The 12,721-nt window shown below is 36.2% G+C and overlaps 2 protein-coding genes across 2 annotated transcripts in view; one reads left to right on the top strand and one right to left on the bottom strand.

The window, feature by feature from the left end:
* LOC105201861 (midnolin homolog) overlaps window positions 1–12,721 on the bottom strand; it is a 299,275-nt gene that overhangs the window by 228,086 nt on the left and 58,468 nt on the right. The window lies entirely within an intron of this gene.
* The window catches only part of LOC105201856, a 48,997-nt gene that overhangs the window by 32,039 nt on the left and 4,237 nt on the right, over window positions 1–12,721 (top strand). Inside the window, exons 5-9 of the mRNA XM_026133284.2 lie at window positions 7,874–8,112; window positions 10,769–10,894; window positions 11,014–11,121; window positions 11,337–11,597; window positions 11,838–12,099. Of these exons, the coding sequence (XP_025989069.1) occupies window positions 7,874–8,112; window positions 10,769–10,894; window positions 11,014–11,121; window positions 11,337–11,597; window positions 11,838–12,099 (996 nt within the window). The remainder of the gene's footprint in view (window positions 1–7,873; window positions 8,113–10,768; window positions 10,895–11,013; window positions 11,122–11,336; window positions 11,598–11,837; window positions 12,100–12,721) is intronic.

The following is a 12,721-nucleotide window of genomic DNA, read 5'->3' as shown; positions in this document are numbered from 1 at the left end:
CGTTTCAAGACCGTGATCCATTGCTTTATTAATGGCTGTGCATTGGCCAAGAGTACGCCAAATGCACTTGCTATCAGATTAATGGCTCTCAGATAGAATTACAATTTTTCTTCTGCCGACATGCCCGTCCATCAATTCATGCGAGGCAAGTAATGTATTAGGTTCGCTTAGAACGATCGTCGTGTTATTTCGTCGGACGCGAGATGATGCGAGATGGGCTAGTGATTGTGGAAGTTATCTTGGAATCTGTAAGATTCCTTGTAGTTAAGTCGGGACTAGATGTTAAATATAGCCAGGGTAATGAGAGCCATAATCTAGCGCCGCGACTGCAGGTGGTAATCGGTTAGACTTCTCGGTATCACGCTGGCGATACGTGCGCTGCCGTTTCGCCTTCTTCGGCAGCTTCATCGGCAGTCGCGAGAAGACTTCAGGAATCACACTGCTAGCCGTCGTCGTCATCATCATTATCATCATCATCATCATCATCATCATCGTCATCGGTCGCATCTTCAAGTCCGCATCAGCGAGAGCAAAGAAAGAAACTCGAGAAACTCCGTTTCTTCCATTTTTTTCTTCTCCTTCCTTTTCTCCTTCCATCCTCGGCTATAAGATCGCTGAACGATCGTAATATGCCAATGTGCGCGCAGCACGCGCTACCTATATTTAGCACAAATTATTGTCCCAGGTAGAATTTCTCTACGATTATGCCGGACGATCGGTGGCGCGGGCACACGATTCGCAAGAAAATAATTGCGTCCGGATATAGCAGCTTCGAGAGCACACACTCTGTTGGATCGTAGATCGGCAGATAAGATTGCACAGTAGTCGTGAGTTTTAAAGGAATTTCATGGTAGTCAAGGTGAGATGGAGGAAATCTACGATATTAATTAATCCCGCGATAAGGCCGACTTTATGCGCGATTATGCGCACGACACAATTGGCGTTTTCTCACCAGCGCCGGCGCGCGGATATCGTCAGACCGGCGACTGGGCTTTTAGAAAGGAAACAATCGAACTCTTGTAATTAACGTTTCGCAGATAACGGATTCCTTCGCGATTTATTCGTGGAACTCTCCGACATTCTCAAGTCCCTCGAGAAACAGTTATAGAGCGCGTCTGGGTCACGTGAATGTGTCACTATCCTCAAAAGAGCGGAAAATCCGTGAACTTTAGCTGGACGTAACGTTACGTAGATATTGGCCTTGGAGAAGGTCGGTCCTTGACCGTGCTCACCTAAATGAAGGAAACGAGAGAACGAGGAGAAACGCGCTGGACTACCGGAATATAAAATTTCTTAGTCGTTTGATGCTCGTTATGTATGCGTGTGTACATGTCACGTTATGTGAATTTAATATATAAACGTGGACAATGCATTTACTAAATTTTATTTGCAACGTAAAAATAATGAAAGTATTGATATGGTAAAATGGTAAAATTTTTTAACTCTCTCACTTTAAACGAAATGTTTCATATATTTATAATTATTTTATAATTTTTTTATATTTGTAATTGTAATGTCGTTAAGCGATAGTTCGACAGTAAGTTTCCTTCGTTCATAAATATTTACCGAGTTCAAAATTAATTCTTTTGCATAGACTTTACAGTTAATTTGACGTTCCTATGCAGTGTCGTTGCATCTACCCAAACAATTACGGATGCAGTGTTCATTCGCATTCTTAATTCATAGGCATCGGAACATGACATTTGATTAACGTGCTTTGCACAGAAGCTCCGTTTTCCATGAAACAGAATAATTAGAAATGCGAGTCACTTCGGTCACTGATCTATAGAATTTAAACTGATTCGAACAGAGAGTCTTTCTATTCTGAAAGTGAGATTGAAACATTTACATGCGTTACTAGTCAGAGATAATTACGTTTATTACTGTTAAATAATCTTTTAGAAAAGGTTTCATTCAAAAGTTAGTTGAAATTCTTCGTGCTTGATCTTCTATAAAATACAATGCCAAAATATTGAATCAAAATCATTTCTTCGGTACAACAATTTTTTATAATTTTATAAATCTATGTATAAATCTAAAGTTATATACCAAGTGAAAACAATTATAAGCAATCAAATAGCTTAAAAAATATCTTTTCTTCTTCTTTTTATAAATAAATTATTTACCACTGCTTTGCCTAACGGTTCACTACATCAATAAATTACTATTCTATTTCAGAAAGTATAAGTAATGTCAGATTGAGTATTACGATTCGCTTGACCATGGAAAATCTTATAAATTTCTCCTGCGGGCATAGGAGCTTCACACTTAGCGACGGAAGCGCTTGTCGTTCAGATGATAGTGAAATCGTTAATGGTCGCGTCATGTGTTGTGCGATTTGCGGGTATCGGCAATGCACGTGAACGCATAATGCACGCGCGTCTTAACTCGGGGCATAGTCGATTTTCTCTTTGGCAGACACGGTCTATTGACATCCAGCACGCATCCGTCGCAACGCACACGCCGAGTGGCTCCAAAGCTGCTTGCCTTTAATTACGCGAGAATATTTCCTAATCAGTGCATTTTCACCGGCGCCAAGTCTGCGAGCGCCGAGCTCGGCTACACCTCCCTCATATGCATGCACGGTATCGTCGGTGCAACGGAAAGTACTATTATTCACGTACATACAAGAAGTTTATTACGCGCAAGAGGTTCCAACATATTGACGTATCTTCTGGGATAATTTTAATAATTACTGGTTTAGCCCTTTCTTTAACTTTTTATTTTTCTTCACAATAAAAATTGTAGGGATTCGAGAAAATTTATTCTGTAATACCTGTAGAGGTAATTTAATTTATTCTTTAGTACCTAGTGATAATATTTTTTACAGCTTACTTTCTGACTGCACCATATTAGGTGCATCGACGTGAAATAATATTTGAATAGAATTAAATTTAATTTATAATTAAAAAGCATAAAAAAATATTCCTAACAAATGTTTCGTTTTGATCACATTATTCTTCAATCTTTTTGGTATCTTGACAGACAATTCTGTTATTGAAGACAATTATTCTCTTTAAGTAGCACTTTTTGAATAATATGGATTAAAATATTTTAAAGAACACATCTGACAACTCTTCTTCAATCCTATATTAATAATATAGCAGAAATGACTTCTCATTTCAAAGCACCAGACCTTTTACTGCTGCCGATAGTTATCCTGCGAAGAAAAGCCCGATACAAACCCCAGATACCACCATATCAATTTGAATGTCCCAGTGTCGCGATGTCATATTTTTACGCGATACATCCGCATTCGCCAGCTCGTACGTTGTAAACTATGCTTAAGAAGTTACGGACCGGACGGCAGACTGGTTTTCTCCGAAGAATGCTTTTCAGCGTCGTCATGGCGCGCTGGCAAGAATACGAGAAGAACGGGGGATCGGACCGAGGGAGCTCGGTTTATTTTTTTTTATCGCGACCTTGTCAGCAGAGCAAGGATCCTTGCGTTTGTTGACCCCTACCGTGCATTCTCCTCCCCTGATCTGTTGTACTCGTACCTCATCTTGCTCATCTGCACGTCTGTAGCCAATGGGTCCCGGGAGTTAAACATCCTGCCAGGAACGGATGGGGAGGAAACCACTTCTCGAAATCGTTTTATTTGATGAGACTTGCGAAAGTTGACTGTGATCCAATGCAATTTTCTGGGATCCTATTCGCACCACCGCGTAATCATTGAAAAATAAATTCTTTGTCTCATTCCGAAAGTGCAATGCTGTGCTATAAATTTTGCGTCAGTATAACTTGCCGACTATATTCCTAAATTGACTTAGGAATTATTTTTAAAATAAAGAAAACACTTTGTGAACAGTTGGAAAGAGATAATGGATAATAACATATAGAAATAATAGATAATTAATTGCATTTAATCTATTATGCATTTTTGATTCTTAGATATTTAAGTAAGAGCTATTACTTTTCCTTATTATTTTCATTTCTCTTTCATTTTCTCTATTCTTCCTATTTTTAGAAAATTATATAAATATTTATCTATATTTAGACCTCTCTCAAGACTATTTTTTCTTTTTGCTTAATTATGCATCAGAGTATATTTTAATTTTATTTTCTACAACAGCATCATCTATTTATATTGGTCGAAGCATAAGTGCGGCGAAGAAAGCTGGTTGCTAATCCAGATTTAATGATCACGGATTTAAACTCATTACACGCGCACATTGAGTTTTATATCGAACACCATGAACTGCTCTACCGTTCTCGATACGATGATTATGATTTACGAGCTACGGTTTAATGTAAACAACTATGGGGTCGGAGAACTACCGGGCGCTTTCCTAATAAGCATCAATTTGCTTCTATTAATAGACGCTAACGGCATTAAGTAATTCTTCCTTCTTCTCCTAGAGACAGTAGTAATAGCGGCGCTATGTCGTCGGGTACGTGGCGTTCCGTTTAGAGCGGTAAATTTTACACCAACGCGCGAATTAAGCAGACGTCATCTTACAAATTTGTACGACTGTTGAAACCCGTGAAAGTGAATATAAATCACCTTTATGGCTGCGGGCGCTTTCGAAATTTTTGAGGCGCCATGGCGCCACGCATTTTTTACTGAAATCGTAAATCTAAGTGTAATACGTGAAAGCACACACGCGTATGCATAAATAGAAACACATATTTTATGATTTTATTTAAATATCAAATATTTTTTTATTATTGCAAACGACGTGTTCCAATTTGTTTAATTATTCCATTTAATCCTGTTTTAATAAACGATATGTTATGCAAAAGCCTGATAATATCTGTTTCGACATATTTGATCTTCACTACCAGTAATGTATCACGGCATCGAATGAGTCACTCGATGAATTATCGGCCGTTACTTTTAGTAGCAGCCTGTGAATTCTCGAGCTCATTGTGCACGATACCATGTGATTGTGCGACATCGGTATCGGTATAGCAAGGTCGTGTGATGAATGGGGCGAACTGATCGCATATCAAGCCGATCGATCACTCAGAAATTATTCCAGTTCAAACATTCTACGATGTTTACTGATATTTATTAAAAGTGTCGTACACGCAAGATTTTTTATTAAAAATCCGACATACACATAAAAGAATTTTTAATCGTTTTAATTTTATTTTTGTCCATGTTAAATATTATGTGAATTAATTGTATGGTGATCGTAGCGCAGAGAGTTGTGAGTGTGCTCGTTGCACTCGAAATCAAATCTGATCATCAGAAACATCGAATTTTATTTGACTATCACTTTTAGGACTAGTAAACCGCAAATTAAAAACATGCCTTGTCATGCATTAAAATTAAAGAATTAGAAGTTAGTTATAAAAATTTTAAGATCATCTACTCCAGTTTTTATTATAGTATCTTGCATCTAAAACTTAAGAAACTTCAAGTTTTTAATAACACTAAGGTTTTACTTGCATTTACTAACTCTTGAAATATTGTATTTTGTACTCTATATTTCTTTCTTCTGTGAGTGTTATATGAATCTTTTATACAGATAGAATTATTTAAGTTTGTTTTATAGAAATTAGACTCTATCGACGTATTTATATATTTATATACATGCAAATTACATACCCAAAAAATATAAGATGCAATAGCTAAAACGGTACATCAAAGGATACGCTATATACACAAGTATACATATGTTTAAGAAAGAAAAACGGGATGACGTGCGGTCCTTAAAACAGACCGTATCAAAGGAACGACGGTGAAACACGTATGCTAAGCACGTACGAGCATACATACGTGCTATGCATATGAGCGTACATCTCGCAGAAGAGATGAATGGAAGAATAAAATCTATCCCGTAAATAAAAAAAGATTTTAATGCTGTGCGTTTAAGGCTTATAAATCTTGTAAAGCGCTAAATTGAATGCCTGCAGTTGCTTCTATGTCAGTTTTTACTATTAAGGTGTGTATCCGATTCAAGTACACCTGCTGAATAAAAGAGCGTGTGTGTACCGTCATTAGTAATCTACACGTTTCCACCGCACTGCCTTTCATCTCGCACAGACGGTTTCTTCGATCAACGACTTGTCAGAGTGACGCCGCGAGTTATTTCGATAGCAGCCCGCAGCAAGGCTGCCTCATTTTTTCGGCCATCGCTCCAGCTTGCGGCTGTACGGATGTACGTTCGTGCGAACGCGACCCTTTCTGCTCTAACAATAAAAAGATATCTCCAAGAAAAATAACATTCCCGTTACTCGATCCGAGTAACCAATCGAGCCAGTAGCTGCTCTTTGCGGTTGCCGTGACTTTTAAAATAGTTTTTGTTTCGAGTACGGTCATTCCCAGATAGAAGCCTAATCTATTATACTTGTTTGATCGCAGATCTACATTTATAGAATATGCAATGACAGAAGACTGTGACCATTGCGATAAGAGAATTTTTTTATTATCGCACGCTTTCCTTGTTTCGAGCTTGTATCAATTTTAAAATACATTATCGACTTTGAAAATTATTATATTATACAAACTAGTTTATCTCAATAAACAAGAAAACTATTTCCATATTTTCAATGATTCTGATAATTATTTTATGCTTATATATATATAAAATATTAGTCCAAGTTATAGATAAGTAAAAATATTTTTTTTGAAAATTTATTTGCATATAAAAAGATATACAAATTACAAACAGGCATATAAATAATCTGTTACACTGACTTTCACTAGGAAGATGTGTCAACTGGTAATTCGCGAAAGATTCCTTGTTAAGATTTGGTGCGGGAGAAATTGGACGTACCGTATAACATCATATACTCTCGGTTTAAGTAATTTCCACAGATCATGATCTCTCGATTTTCGTTCAAACGTAAATCTACACATGAAAGTCACTATCTTCTTATCTATCTAGCATCGATAAGTGATTTATTGGTTAAATGCTCATATTTTTTTTACAATCTTTCCCACCTCCGTCGTGTCATCGCACACGTCCAACATTTGCAGACTCATGTTACTATAAAAAACGATTACGCAATTGTTATTCTGTCAGATAAATATTTAATTTTTCTATGCACAATTCTTATTAACTCTATTAATCATTTACAACGCTTTTTGCTGAAAGCATTCTTTCGTGATGTAACGCGGAGATACACTTTTTTCAACATTGTCACAGGTTGCAGCAATATAAAATCTAATAAATAAATATATGGTAATGTAAATAACTGCTCTTTTTAATATTTAAATTTATAAATAAAATTTGTAATAATAAAATAAAAAAGATTACTCATGGTACATAAAGTAAAACTGATTTATAAAAAAAATAATGTACATATGATCTGCTAAAATGTAAGACACAGTTTTCGACATTTAAAAAAGGTTATTTGTATAAAATATAGCAACGTTTAGTAAAACTTTAGGATATTGTCTGTATAACTATACTGCACATCTCTGCAAACAGGAAATGAAATAGAATGTTTATCTGACCAGCGATTTCACTTTGATTTCGAGGAAACTGAGAACTATTATGCAGACAATGGACATGTTTTACGTTAGTAGTTTGTACGCACCCACAAGTCTACAACGTAGTTCAAACAAACATATAACTATTCTACATAGAACTTTGCGCACGCGAAAGTCGGCGAAAGAGAGAGAAGCTGATTGCTTGATAATTCGCTGCCGATTAACGAACCGTGCTGATGGATTTGTTAATTAACGCAGGATCGCAGAACATTGCGAGGTGTAAGCTAGCTGACTTACTGCCCTGTGATATCGATCGCGATTTACAATATACAAGCACTGTATCTCGTTGAGGAAATTTTTCAAGCGTCTCACGTGGGGAAAGTTCTCTGTGTAATTACATAGTTCGCTGGGACGTCCGGAAATGTTTTTCGCTTAAGTCGGGCAAGCAACGAAACAGCTCGTGCTTAATCTCGCCAATTTTCTCAGGTCTCATGATGGAATCGGAGAAGAAAATCTTTGAAATGATGAACAAGAAGGCGGCCATGTCTAAGTATTGGATGCCGCTGGTCTGGGCGACCAATATCATCAATAGGGCAAGGAAAGAGGCTCTGATTACTAGCGATCACGTAGTACAAACCCTCCTTGTTGAGCTCAGCGACATCCGAAAGAGGCTTGGTGCATTGATTGGTTACGATACTGTCTGTGTTCCTCTAGTCTACACTCAGGTGAGTATTCTCACGTGAAATCGAAAAGCGTTACGATCAAATGCGTTAGTTATATTTCAGATATCACTTTAGTTCTCGCTTTGTTATAAGCATTCATGTGTAACAGGTATTGATAAATTTAATGAATTATCAAGCTGTTGGATATATTTGATTAATAGGACTTGACTGATTGGTAAAATATATTGAAACAACAAGTAAATTTAAAGAAATAAATCTATAAGATAACAATATTCATAAACGTTGCTCATAAATTTTGATGATTACGAGAATAATGAAATTAGTAATTTTGTTTTATTCATTTTGTGTTTTATTCATTCTCTTTCACATACAAGAGAGAAGGAGGAAAGATAACATTATTTTTGAAGGCTTTTCTGTTCATCTCACGTGTACACTCTTGGCGCCGTGGAAAAATTACATGTCGATAGTATCGCTCATTGGCAGATGTCGAATATGTTACGTGAATGTCTTCATCATTCTCTAGTGGTCGTACCATTATCATGCTTTAAGCGCCAGGAACGTGACGCATTATTATGTAATTCTTCGACACAACTGTATTCAATACATTATTTACATTTTACTTACAATGTGTGACATCAAACTGAGACATAGACAAATAGAAAAGTTTGTCATTGCTACATATTAGCCATAAATATTTCCAGCGTTACTTGAAACAAGCTGCCTTTTAAAGCAATGCATGTTAATTAGATATATTATTGTTTCTTTATTTGGTAGATAAATATTAATTATGTGTCTAAATTTTTAATAACACAGAAGTGTAATTGTCAAAATTATTTATTGGAACATGATTCTAGCAATAATTATACCACAACTGTTTATTAACGTGGCTGTTATTAACCAATTAAATTGTCCGGAAAACATGACTCTTTAGCGCACAATTTTTCTGACCTACTTATTAATAACGGTACACGCTAAACTATTAGCATTAATTATATAGCAATTATTAATCTTTTTCTTCATTTCATCGCAAATCTGTTAAACTTTCCTTCCTATCTAGGATTTAGGACAATACATGTGTTGACAGTGGATTTCTTCCCAAAAGATCTCTTCTCGAAAGATGTATTTCGTATTTGCAATTAACATGTACGTGTTAGGCAATTGTAATTGCTCATCAACTAATTTTTCTAATCATCTTCAAAAGCTGTTTTCAAGGAATTAAAGACTGTTATTTTTCAAATCTGAGCGTACGTGATGCAAGAAGCTCAGCTTAAATTTTTGTGTTGTAGAACGTTTCGTATTAGATTACTTTCGAATTTTCAAACGCTTTTCTTTATTCATTCCTTTTTCAGCAATTACGCTAATTTAATATGTTAATATGTCAAAGGAACAATCAATAATATAAAAATTTAAAATCATCCAAGTTTGTTATTAATTTGAAAAAAAAAAACCAGCAAAGCAACGATGCATTGTATAGTACTGCTCACACACATACACACATATGTATAAATTACAATATAAATCTCTACCAAGATAATAGCGCGATTCGACTCCGTGAAATCGCAAGAACGCGTAACGACCGCAGAGTATTCACCGCGTAATGATACATCCGTCGAAGATTAATACCCGTTTTGGATGCTCGCTGTTATTGCATTCGCCTGCGTTTACACTGCAAACGTCTTTGCCTAGCCTTGTAACAAACGATTTTAAGACGTTGCTTTATCACGATGCGCGACGCGTCATGACGATAATAAATGCTTAATTCAAACTCGACGTATATCTCCATTTTACGTATATAATATTTAATAAATAATATTTCTTAATATTGTAATATACATTTCTTGCATTTATAAATATTTGAAAAAAAAGTGGTATTATTAAAAGATGCACTTTCAAATATGTAACTTATTTTATGCAATTGAGACTCGATTAAAATACAAATTAAAAGAATGTGTAATTTAGCACGTCTTATTTTAATATGAGATATTAATACTTGCTTACGAGAGAGCATGGTTATTATAGCTTATATGTGTGCATGCAGTGCATATATATTACAATAAGTTTAATTAAAGGGAATTTCTTTGATCGTTTTAAAACTTTAACCAACGGATGCAGCGCGAATAATAAAACGTGCATGAAACACGAAGCTGATACATGTTGCATGGTCAAGGTCGACAAGAGAGTTGAACAGTAATTTTTTTGCGATACGTCACGCCTTCGGTAATGATTTCGCGTTCACATTCAAGAGAAATCTTTCGGATCTTCATGACGGTTCCGAAATGTGTGTGTTCAAAGTTCATATTCGAAATTATCTGTTGTCCTTTTTATGCACAAGTCACGCTATATTTTCACATGTAAACTACCATTTCCTGGTAACCTTCAGTGAGAAAGGCAGCGTGCGCGGACGACCTTGATATTCATTCATTAAACCTGTTTGCTTGTTGTACTTACGCGACACAGAAAAAGAAGCGACAAGACGAAGTCTAACGAAGTTCGAAACTTCCGGTGGGAGTAATTTTCTGTCGCAATTTTACGTTTAAGACAACTGCTCTTTAAACAGCATAAATTATAGCACACGCTAATCTTTCCTATTATGACGAAGGCGAGCTTCCTGTTAAAAGTTTTTATTCGCGCCACGTTTTTCTTTTTATCGCGATAGTATAATAAGAACTTTGTCACGAAGCTCTTAATATATTTTCAGGTGGTAACTTTATCGCTGTATGCCTACTTTTTCTCGGCTTTACTCGGCAGACAATTCGTCGAACATGCCAACAGCGGAAAGTATGAGCAGCCGGACATGTATTTCCCGTTTTTCACGGTGCTGCAGGTGATTAACATGAACGATACTATCTTCAAACACTGACTGTGGAATGTTGCGTAGAAGTTTTCCTGCATAACGTTGAAGATTGTTTTTCTTTTTTTTATAAAATTGATGTTTTCTTGTAGTTTTGTTTCTACGTCGGATGGCTGAAAGTCGCCGAGGTGTTGATTAATCCTTTCGGCGAAGACGACGATGACATCGAGTTGAATTGGTTGATAGACAGACACATCAAGGTACATGAGAGTAAGATTATAGAAAATTATAGTTTGAACAAATCCACAAATCATTTATAAATGTTTTTCCTTACACGACGTAACATCGGGTGGATATTAGAAATAAAATTCGCAAAATATTTGAAAATGTGCTTTTGCTACGCACTTCAAATCTTTTAAAATCACATGTTGATATATTTTTTCTCATCGTATCATCACGCGTTATCGTATAACAGGCAGGTTACATGATCGTTGACGAGATGCACGAAGAGCATCCGGAACTTTTGAAAGATCAATACTGGGATGAAGTTGTGCCTAAGGACTTGCCGTATACAGTCGCCAGCGAACAATATCGAAAAGAAGAGCCAAAAGGTTCTGCGGAGCATTATAAAGTGAAAGATAGCGACGCTCTTTACGCGAACGTTATGCTGGGCACACAGATTCACAGTCACGGCCAGCATCGTAAAGCTCATCAGGATGATGTCTACGCCGATTACGTAAGTGAATTGTTTACAAGTACGATAACGTAATTATTTCATATGAACTTCAATTTACGCTCTCTTATACAATCATAGATTTACCGATAAAACAATTATTTAGCATTTCAATCTTTTATACTTTGTCAACTATGAATAGTCTGATCAGAGATCTGATCTGATCTGAGAATTACGAATACGAATTTGTTTCCTGTCACAATTTTGTGATGCATTCAATACTAAATTTCGCATGTTCATCAGGAGAGCGTGGACACACCGTTAGTGGAACGGAAGAAGAATGGTTGGTTTCAACGGCAGATTACCCGAGTGGGTTCGGTACGTAGTTCCTCGACTACGTACAGCAGCGGCGGTGGTTTCTTCACACGAAACCGTCACAACAGCGTGTACAGCAGCCCTGAGACCGGTGGTCTCCCGCAAACGAATAATCCTAATCTCAAAATGTCGTTCTACGATCGTCTCGTCGGACGAAAAAGCATTCGAGGCCAGCGCATGGGTCGCCAAGGTGCGTAGAAACTTTTCTATTACAATCAAGTTAAATTCAGTATAATTATTTTAATAATCTAGCATAAGTATCTTCAGATCTGTATTTCAGCAAAATTGTCCTTTCCTACGTATATTTGCTCGGATTTTAAAGCATATAAAAATAAATTCTCCAATAAATAAAAATAAACGTTCAAAAGTAATAACTTATTCTTTTTCTTGCGCAAAACTGTCTCGAAATAAATTAAGCGTGCAAAACTTTTTAATTTATTCTATATTATTATTTTCACGATGAAAATGTTCTTTGTTTCGTCAATATGTTTTCGGAAAAGACCTGGGCGTTTCTAACGAAAGATTTTTTCCTCTGAGTCACGAGCTCGATTTGAAAGAAAGTCTCAGAGAATTGCAAGCTTTTTCCTTCATTGTTTCCACGTAAGATTATGCAATGTTTGATCTTGCGTGACCTCTGCAATTTCCGTAGTTATTTCTCGCATCCAACGAGAAAACTCTCTAAAGTCCTTGTATTTCTTTTTATCCATTTTTCTTTTTCGTAAGGAGAAAGACAGTATCGCGCAAAAATATCATATCCGCATAATTATATTCTCGTCAGTGTAATTGTGCTTCCTGGCGCCAAAGTAATAGTC

This window comes from Solenopsis invicta, chromosome 9 (genome assembly GCF_016802725.1).
Source record: "Solenopsis invicta isolate M01_SB chromosome 9, UNIL_Sinv_3.0, whole genome shotgun sequence".
NCBI lineage: Eukaryota > Metazoa > Arthropoda > Insecta > Hymenoptera > Formicidae > Solenopsis > Solenopsis invicta.
This window is presented reverse-complemented; position numbering and strand designations above follow the sequence as displayed.